Source organism: Lissotriton helveticus, chromosome 8 (assembly GCF_964261635.1).
Source record: "Lissotriton helveticus chromosome 8, aLisHel1.1, whole genome shotgun sequence".
Taxonomy (NCBI): domain Eukaryota; kingdom Metazoa; phylum Chordata; class Amphibia; order Caudata; family Salamandridae; genus Lissotriton; species Lissotriton helveticus.
In genome coordinates, this window is record NC_136069.1 from 1,678,641,678 (window position 1) to 1,678,654,911 (window position 13,234).

At 44.5% G+C, this 13,234-nt stretch overlaps 1 protein-coding gene across 4 annotated transcripts in view; it reads right to left on the minus strand.

Moving 5' to 3' along the window:
- Window positions 1-1,329: 1,329 nt before the first annotated feature.
- LOC144773622 (transient receptor potential cation channel subfamily M member 2-like) overlaps window positions 1,330-13,234 on the minus strand; it is a 1,628,848-nt gene continuing 1,616,943 nt past the window's right edge. For all 4 annotated transcript variants that reach the window (XM_078658771.1, XM_078658770.1, XM_078658769.1 and 1 more), the window contains one exon: window positions 1,330-4,464. In XM_078658771.1, coding sequence (XP_078514897.1) covers window positions 4,339-4,464 — 126 coding nt within the window. In that variant the 3' untranslated portion in view covers window positions 1,330-4,338. The remainder of the gene's footprint in view (window positions 4,465-13,234) is intronic.

Genomic DNA, 13,234 nt, shown 5'->3' on the forward strand with positions numbered 1-13,234 from the left:
CTGTTTGAGTCTCACCATTCTTCCTCTATTTTATCTTGTTTAACTGGCCTTCACTATTCTCTTCGTGTATTCTCTTGTTACACAACTATCCTTTGAGGCTTGCAAATACGTCCTGCCACCTGCAAATTGAATTACATGCACTAGCATTGATTAACTTAAGGGGAGGGGAGAACACGGGGTCTGAAAGAAGGGCGTATACAAGATACTCAATAGATTGTTTTCGAACTTTCTTCATTTGTCAGTTTTGTATGTTTTGGGAGTGAGTATTGTAAACAAGTATTGTATAAAAGACTGTTCACCACGTAATGAAGTGGCAGTCTCCTGAGAACTTACCATTGGTGTACTTCTAGGACCACTGTGCTTAGCTGCAGCTAATAAACCTGATTTTCTACGCCTAACAGAGTGTCTCGTGTCTCTGTCTGATAAGGCAGGTGAACCCGGAGATATCAGGCGTGCCCTGCGCTGCTAGGCCCATAAGGCCCGGTTCTCCATCCCGCAGGGGCAACATTTGAGGTCCAGCATCGTCTCCGCAGTTGGAGCCAGGTGAGAGTGTGACATTGGCTTTATGTTAGGAGGATGGTCTTTGGAATAATTCTCTATGAGGTTGAAACATTGCTAATGTAAAAACAGAAGTAGGAAAATATTGCCTTCAGGTAATACATTGAGGAATAACTATAATTTTAGTAAAGGCCGGCACACTTTGGGGAGAAGTGCAGTAAAAGTATTCACATTCTGTGCTTTCCTTTTGAGTTATGGAACTGTAAAGAGTTAGAAGAGTGCTCTGTATCAGTTTTGCAACAGAGCTTTTTCGAGTTATCTGTCAGCAGAGGCATATTGGACAGGATGTTTTTGTTTTAATGTAGGAACAGAGGACTCAGCTCACTTTATTAGTGACTGTGGATCGCTTGGAATTTCCAAGGGGCATATTATCAAGGACAGCGTTAAAATTATCGCTGGTGTAGCGGCAGAAAACTGCAGCTAAAGCGGCGATAATGGGCTTGATAATTTGCCCTGGAGAATTACAATAGAAGCCCATGTTCACACCAGAACATGGACTTCTATTGGAATTCGCAAGGGCATGTTATCAAGCCCATTATCGCCGCTTTAGCGGCAGTTTTCTGCTGCTAAACCGGCGATAATTTTTAACGCCGTTCTTGATAATATGCCCTCAAATGCTTAGGCATTAGTATTAGCCCTTTTTCCTGTGCAATTTTCGTGGCCTATAAAGTGCTTTCTGATAAATCAAAATTCAAAACTATGGCTTTTTGGTAAATTAATGCATTAAAATTCTGTGGAGCACATAGGATCCACAATAAACACGGAGAATGATTAAGATTTCAAAACAAAGATTTTATTGAAAGTTTTATCATTCACAAAAAGAAAAATCAATCGTTAGTGGAAAATCATTTATCAATGTATGAATGTATCAGTACATATTAAGGTCAAATCATTTCAAAGCCATAAAATAGGAGGACAAACACCAATCTCCCTTCAAAAATGTCCCTCTCCTACTTTGCTCTGAGCTGCAGTGGAACGCAGACAAAAGCATCCAGAAGTATTCTGAACTGTAATCTACTCTGCACCAGCTTCAATCACACAATTTTAACATTTACTCCACTTACACACGTTTCTCATAAAATACCTATGACTTCAGGTTACAGTAAATCAAAGCCACTAGTATCCTTTCTTTCCCAATATTTGCATTAAAAATGGATTTCTCAAAAATTTACCCAATCACAGACTTGAGTCTATTTTTGTGAAACTCTCAGAACTGCCAATAAATGGAGGCTTTCTCACAGTTCAAATGAGATTATTAGAATTCTACTTTGCCAGTGTTTTTTTTTTTTACCCCTCCTAAAGCAAATTTCTCCATCTCTAGAATAAGCTCTGCCGTAACGTCCATGTGTATATGGTGGATAGATTGGATCCCTTTTAGTTCTTGAACCCTGTGCAAATCTTTGTGAGTCTATTTTCTGCTTCTTTAACTTTGTACGCAGCCCTGATGAAGGTGGCGCAGTTAGCAGAAGCATGTCACCGAAACGTGTGTCAACATTTTTAATTGTCCAGTGTTTGCCTTCAGACCAGGCATCAAGAACATGCTCAATACCTCCTATAAAACTGAGACTTTTGCTGCATAACAGGGTCCTAGTTTTTAATAACTAATGAACCATTTGGCTTATTGGAAACACTGATTTTGAGGCTTTTTTATATACTATTTAGCAATTAAAAAATATGCATTTAATATTAAATGTATTAATTTTGTACTGCCGTAAATGGGCTGGGGAATGCATTTTTAATGCAGATTTTTTTTAAATTCAAGGCATGGTTTAGAACTGTGACGCTGCTATGCAATTTAGAATCATTGGGTATAGAGGAATTTAGGTTTTTCTCAATACTAACCTATACAAATATACATCCAGCAATATCGACCGTCAAGACAGGCTGACTACCCATTATTTATCGATAGAATTAACCAGGTAGAGCACAAAAGTTTACCATGGCTTTCTTAAATGAATTGTGGTCCTAGGTTAATTACGTTTCCTCATGCTGTTGTCCTGTTGCACAGCTTCAAGCAGCGCCAACTCAAATCTCTGAAACTAAATGTCCAGTTGGTAATGTATGTGCCATTTTTTCCTAAAGAGCTCTACTTTACAATAATATACAAAATCAGTGCCTCCAACTCTCTAATTAGCAGAAATACTGAAGGTTAAGGAGAATTTTCACAGTAATCTGAACAACATTACAAAATTCAACTGTAACATTAAAGTGATAATACATTAATATGACCCAAATAAATCAGCCAAACCATGGAAACTGAGTTTTTTTTCCATCATTATACCATTAAAAAAAAATATTCCCTTTCTCAACAGCTTGCAATTTAATGAGCCGTTAGAAAAAAAAACAATTTTGCATACCCACCACAAGCTAGTATATTGTTCTTAGAAATTAATTTATTAAGGGATTAATGTAAACATGTTCATCCCAAAAGAAATATTTAAATTTCCTGAGTACATTATAACCACAGAATTACTTCCATAGGGGTAGCTCAATGGAACAAAAAGATTCTGATTAAGTAGAGAGGAGGTGGCGTAACGGCCTGAGCTGCCAACTTCAGAGCCTTTGGGAACCAGGTTCGAGTCTTGGCGTCAATATCCTGTGATTATGGGCAAATAACGTAATCTCCCTGTGCCTACAAATCAGCGCCTTGAGACCCTCACATAATGATTTGCCATGCTTTACAAATCCTGGATTGATTTATTGATATTCCCAAGTCGGGGAATGTGTCCCTTTTACAAAAATAAAATGGGAGATTTCAGCTCCAAACAGTGCCAACTTTTTGCCTCCCTCTAGTGATCAGGCAGTTCTGACCACTGAGTTTTGGGTTCCCAATGGTTATTTTAAGCATTGATGGGCAGAGGTTATCCATTTGAAGAAAGCAGCAAAGTGCTAAGAAGCACCTGAGGGCAGTTGATCAACAACTGATGTAATGTTAACATTTGAAAGCCTTATTTGTTTCTCATTTACTTCTGGGCTCCAGAAGTAAATGCCAAAAAAGCACTTTAACACCTCATCAGGAGTAGCACGAGCTATATAAATGCAAACCTTTTCCCTCTTCTATCCCTCCAATATCCTCAATAAAAATAACTGACTAACAAATCCACCACTCAAATTTACTTTAATATTTTACTATACTAATTCACCACTAATCCTTTATGGGTTCTGGAGTAGCGTGTTACTCAACGAAAATGTGCTTCGATGTTTCGTCAGGGGTAGTAAGCGCTATATAAATGCAGTTACAATACAATACTTGAATTAACATGATGGAGTTTGAGCTGCAAATTTACCCAGCATCAGCAGTTCAATCTATTTAGCGATAAAGCACACAATGATTAATTGTGAGACTTCGCAGCATCTTGGATATTCTTAGTCATTACAAGACGAGGCATCAGCAACACTATATACAAGATTCCTGATCTGAGGTGCTATCTTCAAATGATATCTAAACACAGATGAGCTAAGCACTGATACAACATGACTGTTAGGGAGCCTTGTCTGAGCTTGAAATGTCTCATAGATAGCATAGTCATGGGGCAGTAACAAACTCTAGCAACACTTTGAACAGTAGAGATCACAGACAACAGCACCTACTTTACAGTAAGAGTTTGTGAATAGACAGAAAATGTTAAGAAATTAAAGTATGACTGCGGGCCCTTTGCCACACTGGAGGCCTCCATTTCTAAGACCATGGCCCAGTGCACAACGGTAGACCTTGAAGAGTTGATGGGCACAAATACGGCTTAAGTCCTTCACTCTGGGAGCCTCTGAAGCATGCCTAGTTCAGTAGTGTGCATCGAGCCTCCTTGCCACTTCCTGCAGAATATAATTCATGTTCGCGTAGAGTGGGATTTTCTCGTCCACAATCTGCCAGCGGAAGGAATCGGTGGATTCAAGGGTATGAAGATGCTGCAAGACAGAACGAGAAATTTGCAGAACACAGGACCTGCTCCTCTAGTCCAGAACATGCTTTCAACATTGTGCCAATTTCCACAAGGTGTTTAAAACCCACTTATAGCTAGCTACCAGCTGCATCCATACACAGCATAAAGTCAACTGATTCAAACACAGGGTTCACCATAGCAACAGTCAAGCTGCATCCATGGAACATACTCCGTGTCAACTCCTGGTATTTAATCTTTGGTGAAATCAAGAACAGCCTAAAGCCAATTTTAAAGAAATATGTTTGTCTAATTAGTTTTTAGATAACCTATAAACATTCCTAAACAGTCAACCAGAATAAGATTTATAGCTAGAGGCTGTAAACATGAGGTAGTCAAAAACAAATTAGACTTCCACAGAACATTGAAAAACAAAGAAAATACATATCATTCATTTATTAGTTTGTTAGTATTAAATCGCCAGCCCCATCGTCAATATAACTCCTTTAACAAGTGTACAACAACCCCATATTCTGTATTCATATTTTTCAAGAAGTTTGAAGAATGGGGGTCCTCTGGGGAGAGGGTTACCTCCAGAGTGCTGTCCTTCAGATTATAACTGGGTGAGGCAAAAATAAAACATCTGGGAGATTATGGAGAATTGATGATGATGCTTAATGAGCCAATGTCGATTTGGCCCATCATCTTCAATGACAACTGAAGTGAATGAGTATGATGAAAGCACTGATTACATGTCTATCATATCCTTGGTTTACTTACAAATCTGTAAATCCTACATAGAGGATTGGACTGTATACAAAGTTAAATACAATAGAACTATGATATTATTCAGCAGAATGCTTGCATTGTGTTAACAAAAAATGGCGTTAGGCTGGACTCTGGCTTGATGTTGATGGCCTCACAGTAATTAGTGGTGCTGGCATAATTATAGGTCTTAGATCCTCCAATCACCTTCTCACAAGATTTTATCAGTCTCCAGTGATGGGCATCCCCAGAATCCTTAAAGGTACTTTGCTAAAAATAAAATTGAATTAGGCCTGGCTCACAAAGTTGTCCATGAGAAGTCTCAAATGCACACATTGTACGTGTGCCTATACGAGTTGTAAAAAAAATCAAAATGTTTAAGGATTCAGAAATATTCTCTTGAATACTCATGAATATCTTTGCCAGTCAAAGGAATACTTCTGTTCCTCCATATTTTATGTTAAGTCCCCTCAGTGTTGACTGTAGTGTCAACACCACAGTCAACACTAAGGGCATTCCCCTTAGTGTTGACTGTAGTGTTGACACCACAGTCAACACAGAGAGGAGCGCAAATGGTGCACTGGATGTACCATGATGCAAAGGAGCAACATTTTCTGGGTTATGATGTAGTGTCTGGCCATACCCTTTTCCTTGCCCAGATTATTTTTCATGACCTCCTCTACCATTTATCACACATTCCTAATGTTCCTTTTTGTAAAAATTGCATATCAGCCCATTGGTTACACATTTTTTCCGGCCCGAGCTGGAGATTACGGCTCAAGCTGGAGAGTACGACCCTAGCTGGAGAGTACCTTCCGGGTGCGGAGAGTACGGTCCGGGTGCAGAGATTCAGACCTGGATGCGGACATACAGTTAGGAGTCGTAAGTGATTTCTGTGAATCCCAAAAATCGTAAGTTCCTTCTGTGAATACCAGGATTAGTAACTTTAGGATTTTGTCTCAGATTAGTTCTGTGAATCGGCCCCTAAGTCTCCACCTGCTACGCTGCATTCCTGACTATCTGGCAACCGATTCTGGATTATTAGTTGGAGGTCGGCTTCGGTACTTTCTCCCGGCTTGGGTGCACTCCTGTTCCAATTTATGGGTCCTGGATACTGTGAGACTGGGTTATATAATCGAATTCTCGGAGCCTCCTCGAGAATCTGGTGTCATCCCAACTCCCTGGCTGTCTTGTCTGACCAAGAGGTTGGAACTTTGTCTGGGGATCCGGGCTCTGCTGGACAAGGGGGCTGTTCAGGAGGTTCCTCCTCTGGAGAGGTTGGAGGGGTTTTACTCCCTGATTTTCCTGGTGACAGGGGGGTTCCATCTGGTCCTGGATTTGAAGGCACTCAACAAATTTGTGTTGCATCTGCCCTTCAAAATGGGGACCCTCCAACAAGTGATTCCCCTGGTTCTCCTGGGTCATTTCATGTGCACCCTGTATCTCCAGGAGGCGTATTATCATGCCCCTGTTCACCCTTGTTCTTGCAGGTTCCTGTGGTTTTGTCTACGGGGGAGTCATTATCAGTTTCAGGTTCTGCCCTTCGGCCTGAGATCAGCTCCGAGGGTTTTGACCAAGGTTGTGGCACTTTTAGCTACTTTGTTCCATCTTCAGGGGGACGTGATTTATCCTTACCTGAATGATTAACTGATCCATGCTCCATCCCGGGATCTGCTGTTGAAAGATCAGGGGCTGGTGTGTTCAGCGTTGAGGGCCCATGGGTTTCTGGTGAACCTTATCAAATGTCAGCTGGTTCCGTCCCAACATTTCCAATTCATAGGGGCTTGTTTCCGGACCGATCTGAGTCGGGTTTTCCCACCTGTGCCTCGGTCAGTGACCTTTGGTTCCCCGGCTCGTCGATTTCTGAGGGGGTATTTCTTTCCAGTACATCTCTGGTTGCGTCTTCTGGCTGGAACGGTGTTCACAGTGCTATGGACCTGGTTTCATCTGTGGCCTCTTTGGTCTCACCTGTTGTCTTGTTGGGATCCTTTCTCCCGTTGTTTGTCCCTCCTGGTTCCGGTGCCTCTGACTGTTCTCCCTGCCTTACGCTGGTGGACGGTGTCGGGCAATCTTGCAAGGGGTCTGCTTCTGCAACCCTCACCTCTGGTTGTCCTTACAACGGATGCCAGTGCATTGGGGTGGGGAGCTGTGTTGGGGTCGGCATTCATTCAGGGTTGTTGGTCCCTTCTGGAAGCAAGGCAGTCTTTGAATTGGAGGGAGTCGTCACCTGTGTCCCGGGCTGTCATAGATTTTTGGGAGCGGTTGTCGGATCGCAATGTTGTGGTTTGTTCGGACAACATGGTGACGGTGGCCTACCTCAATCATCAAGGGAGTTTGCGGACCTGGTCTATGAATGCAGTGGTGGTCTCGTTGTTTTCTTGGACAGTTCACCTGTTGTCTCTGTCAGCTGCTCGAATCCGGGGGCTGGGCAATGGGGTGGCGGATGCCCTCCGTCTGTTTTTTCCCAGGAGTTGTCTCTGACACCGGTGGCCTTTCATCTGGTGTGCTGGAGGTTTGGTCTTCCTTTTCTTGACCGCTTTGCTTCCCAGCTCAATGCTCAGCTTCCCCGCTTCTGCTCCTGGGTCCATCAGGTGGGAGCTTGGGGGGTGGATGCCTTGACCCTCCTGTGGCCTTCTCACCTGCTGTATGCCTTTCCTCAGCTGGCTCTGATCCCCAGGTTTATGTCTTGTCTGTTGCTGGAGGATCGTGAGGTGGTGATGCCATGTTGGCCCCGGCGATCGTTGTTTCACACTCTTCGGTTGTTGGCTGCTCCCATTCTTCCCATCTCCCCTGCAGTCCTCTCCGATATTGTCCCTTCAGCAACTTAATTTGTAATCCTGGAAGTTAAGTGGCAGGTGTGGAGGAGTTGGGGTCTCCCCGAGCATTTAGCAGTTGCCATTCAGCAGTCAAGGCAGCCTTCTACTCTCAAGTCCTAAGGTCGGCTTTGGAGACATTTCCATTGTTGGTGTCTGGCTCTGGAGTTGTCTCCTCTGCTTTGTCCCCTGCCTGATGTCCTTCAGTTTCTCTGGGAGGGGTTTGAGAAGGGTTTGGCTGTCTCCACTTTACGTGCTCAGTGGGCTGCTGTCAGAGCTTTCCATTCTTCTTGGGGGAATTTGCCTGATGTGGACGATTTGGTTGCTCAGTTGCTTCGCAGTTTTTCTTTGTCCCGTCTGTTGGTGAGACCTTCTTTTCCTCTTTGGTACCACCTTTGGTGTTGCATGCTTTGTTGGCTTCTCCTTTTGAGCCTCTGTCGGATGTGGATATGAAATTTGTAACTTTCAAGTCTGTCATTTTGGTGGCCATTACTTCGGCCAGGCGCCTTTGGGAACTCGGGGCCTCGATGGCTCTGGAGCCTTTTTGATCCCTTTCTGACGATGGGGTGGTCCTGTGGTTGGATTCTTCCTTTGTTCCGAAAGTTCTTTCTCAGTTCCACTGCTCCCAGGAGCTGGTACTCCCCACCCCGGATGTTTACGTGCTGGAAGGGTGGGGCTCAGAGTGCCTTTAAGCCGCGCGGATGTGTTAGCTCATTGTCGGAGTTTCTAACACATTGGAGGGACGCGGCACGGGTAAGCATTGTGCAATCGGGAGAAAGAGAGGCGTGGACTGCTGGAAGACGCTTAAGAGCTCATATTTAGACTATGATGTGCACTGTTAGTTGTGAGGGCGCACTTCAAGACCGCCGAGTATTGGTGGTGCTGTCGACATCGCAGTGTGTACGGACTCTGTATAACATACCCAATGTTGCTCTGCATAGCTGTGGGTGCTAAATGTTTGGAAAGGGAGGATGACGGGTGTGTGCATACTACACTTACGACTGGCAGAACGGCATGCGTGGCTGCAATTTGTTTTTATTGTCAGAAAGAAAGGATATTGATTGAGATACCGAGGAACATAACATATCGCTTTTGAATGTCTGTAGGGGGCTAGACAGTGGGCAGTCCCCCAGGGGGCACGTGATCAGAGGACGCGTGTACCATTGTGAAGACTGTTGCAGGTACGAGTAGGCTTCGCAACCGCTAGGTAAAGATGTGATTATGTATACTATATGCAGCAAACCGCTTGGCTATAAAGCGTTTGAATTCATTATGTCTTCTTGTAAGGCAGATGGCTGTTATAACTGGCGTCCCCTTTTTGCAATTTTAACGGTACCATCACAGGTTTTAGGTGAATCTCGAGTGAAGTTGAGAATTGGAACCCCTAACAGCAAGAAGTTGTGTGATGATTCAGTAACAAAACATATTGGCAGTACAGAGTTGATCATTGTTTGATGAAAAACATTTTTAATTGGGGAAGCTTGCAACATTTAATAACGTTGTGTCAGGCCAGCAAGCTTCACCGGTTTTTAATGGTGAGAATTATCTTTTTAGATTCTCACAGGGGTCCAATGGGCACATATAAAAACACTAGGCACTGATAGTTTACTTCTGTTTAAGTTTCACTATCACTCTTAACTTATTGCTTTGAGATTCTTCAAAAAGGAGAATTTACACTTATCTTTTCTCTACACAGAGAGTAACCGATGACGATTAGTGGTTTATGCTGGCGAGTACCAGCCAGCAGCCCCCTTGGTGTTACTACCGTGAGGTACTCTCTCCCTTTCCTCGCACTATTTGACATTTCTTTGCTTATCGTCGGGTGGGATTTAGCCTCTGATGGTTTTTAAGACATTAAATTGATACACCATGACAATCTGAGTAGTGATAGGGAACACACTCTAGGGAATTGAAAAATATTGAAAACCCTGTTGTCATATTCTAAGGATTGGGTGTAGTGTAGGTGAGGCCATTTGCTGTTTATAATACTTTGAGTGGGCGGTGGTCTGGCCTTTAGTTCCCTCTTGACTCCTATTGTGTTGATGAACTGCCTGCTTTGGGATCAGTGATTCAGAAAAGGGGGTGGTGATGAACAGAGTGCCTGAATTAAGCAGACCACTCTTACCCAGTCCAAAGATCAGGGCTTGATCCATCACCGTTTTTTAGCTCACTGCACCATCCCAGCTCAGAACTTGGCTATATGCAAATTAGTCTGTTCCTGTCCCAGTGCATGATGGGAACAGGGCAAACCAAACTACCAAGCCAATTCTTGTACTGGGAAGGAAACAAGCTTCCGGGGACCGGTTTCTGCCATTTCAGGCGTCTTCGGCCCGGCTTGCTTGAATCCTGATGGTGCAATGAGCAAGGGACTCACATCTGAGTATACCCTTCCACGCTTATGGTGGACAAAATGATTCAGAAAAGGGGGTGGTGATGAACAGAGTGCCTGAATTAAGCAGACCACTCTTACCCAGTCCAAAGATCAGGGCTTGATCCATCACCGTTTTTTAGCTCACTGCACCATCCCAGCTCAGAACTTGGCTATATGCAAATTAGTCTGTTCCTGTCCCAGTGCATGATGGGAACAGGGCAAACCAAACTACCAAGCCAATTCTTGTACTGGGAAGGAAACAAGCTTCCGGGGACCGGTTTCTGCCATTTCAGGCGTCTTCGGCCCGGCTTGCTTGAATCCTGATGGTGCAATGAGCAAGGGACTCACATCTGAGTATACCCTTCCACGCTTATGGTGGATAAAATGATTCAGAAAAGGGGGTGGTGATGAACAGAGTGCCTGAATTAAGCAGACCACTCTTACCCAGTCCAAAGATCAGGGCTTGATCCATCACCGTTTTTTAGCTCACTGCACCATCCCAGCTCAGAACTTGGCTATATGCAAATTAGTCTGTTCCTGTCCCAGTGCATGATGGGAACAGGGCAAACCAAACTACCAAGCCAATTCTTGTACTGGGAAGGAAACAAGCTTCCGGGGACCGGTTTCTGCCATTTCAGGCGTCTTCGGCCCGGCTTGCTTGAATCCTGATGGTGCAATGAGCAAGGGACTCACATCTGAGTATACCCTTCCACGCTTATGGTGGACAAAATGATTCAGAAAAGGGGGTGGTGATGAACAGAGTGCCTGAATTAAGCAGACCACTCTTACCCAGTCCAAAGATCAGGGCTTGATCCATCACCGTTTTTTAGCTCACTGCACCATCCCAGCTCAGAACTTGGCTATATGCAAATTAGTCTGTTCCTGTCCCAGTGCATGATGGGAAAAGGGCAAACCAAACTACCAAGCCAATTCTTGTACTGGGAAGGAAACAAGCTTCCGGGGACCGGTTTCTGCCATTTCAGGCGTCTTCGGCCCGGCTTGCTTGAATCCTGATGGTGCAATGAGCAAGGGACTCACATCTGAGTATACCCTTCCACGCTTATGGTGGACAAAATGATTCAGAAAAGGGGGTGGTGATGAACAGAGTGCCTGAATTAAGCAGACCACTCTTACCCAGTCCAAAGATCAGGGCTTGATCCATCACCGTTTTTTAGCTCACTGCACCATCCCAGCTCAGAACTTGGCTATATGCAAATTAGTCTGTTCCTGTCCCAGTGCATGATGGGAACAGGGCAAACCAAACTACCAAGCCAATTCTTGTACTGGGAAGGAAACAAGCTTCCGGGGACCGGTTTCTGCCATTTCAGGCGTCTTCGGCCCGGCTTGCTTGAATCCTGATGGTGCAATGAGCAAGGGACTCACATCTGAGTATACCCTTCCACGCTTATGGTGGACAAAATGATTCAGAAAAGGGGGTGGTGATGAACAGAGTGCCTGAATTAAGCAGACCACTCTTACCCAGTCCAAAGATCAGGGCTTGATCCATCACCGTTTTTTAGCTCACTGCACCATCCCAGCTCAGAACTTGGCTATATGCAAATTAGTCTGTTCCTGTCCCAGTGCATGATGGGAACAGGGCAAACCAAACTACCAAGCCAATTCTTGTACTGGGAAGGAAACAAGCTTCCGGGGACCGGTTTCTGCCATTTCAGGCGTCTTCGGCCCGGCTTGCTTGAATCCTGATGGTGCAATGAGCAAGGGACTCACATCTGAGTATACCCTTCCACGCTTATGGTGGACAAAATGATTCAGAAAAGGGGGTGGTGATGAACAGAGTGCCTGAATTAAGCAGACCACTCTTACCCAGTCCAAAGATCAGGGCTTGATCCATCACCGTTTTTTAGCTCACTGCACCATCCCAGCTCAGAACTTGGCTATATGCAAATTAGTCTGTTCCTGTCCCAGTGCATGATGGGAACAGGGCAAACCAAACTACCAAGCCAATTCTTGTACTGGGAAGGAAACAAGCTTCCGGGGACCGGTTTCTGCCATTTCAGGCGTCTTCGGCCCGGCTTGCTTGAATCCTGATGGTGCAATGAGCAAGGGACTCACATCTGAGTATACCCTTCCACGCTTATGGTGGACAAAATGATTCAGAAAAGGGGGTGGTGATGAACAGAGTGCCTGAATTAAGCAGACCACTCTTACCCAGTCAAAAGATCAGGGCTTGATCCATCACCGTTTTTTAGCTCACTGCACCATCCCAGCTCAGAACTTGGCTATATGCAAATTAGTCTGTTCCTGTCCCAGTGCATGATGGGAACAGGGCAAACCAAACTACCAAGCCAATTCTTGTACTGGGAAGGAAACAAGCTTCCGGGGACCGGTTTCTGCCATTTCAGGCTTTGGGATCAGGGCAGGGGGCAGTTGGTGAACTTCCTTGGGATTTGCTTTACATTTTCAGAGCGTTTCTGGTCTATTTGGACCACACCGACCCTTTTCGCAAGTCTGACTCCATTTTTGTGTCTTTTGGGAATTACTCCCATGGATGCCAGGCTTCTTCGTCCATTGGTCACTGGTTGAAGCAGGTTATCATGTTAGCTTACCTTCTTTCTGGCTCTCCCCCTCCGCCTGGGGTTCATGGGCGTTATACTAGGGGGATGGTGGCCGCTTGGGCTGAGGTCCGGGGTGTTTCGCTGGCTGAGATCTGTTTGGAATTCTACCTGGGCTTCTTTGAATACCTTTGAAAGGCATTATCGCATTCAGAATGTTCTGGGGGATGATGCTAATTTTGGTTTGGGGGTTCTTCAGGACGTTTGCTCCTGATTTCCTTCTTAATGTACTGTAATCAATAAATCACTGGGTTTGTTGCTGGTTCTGTGTCCTGG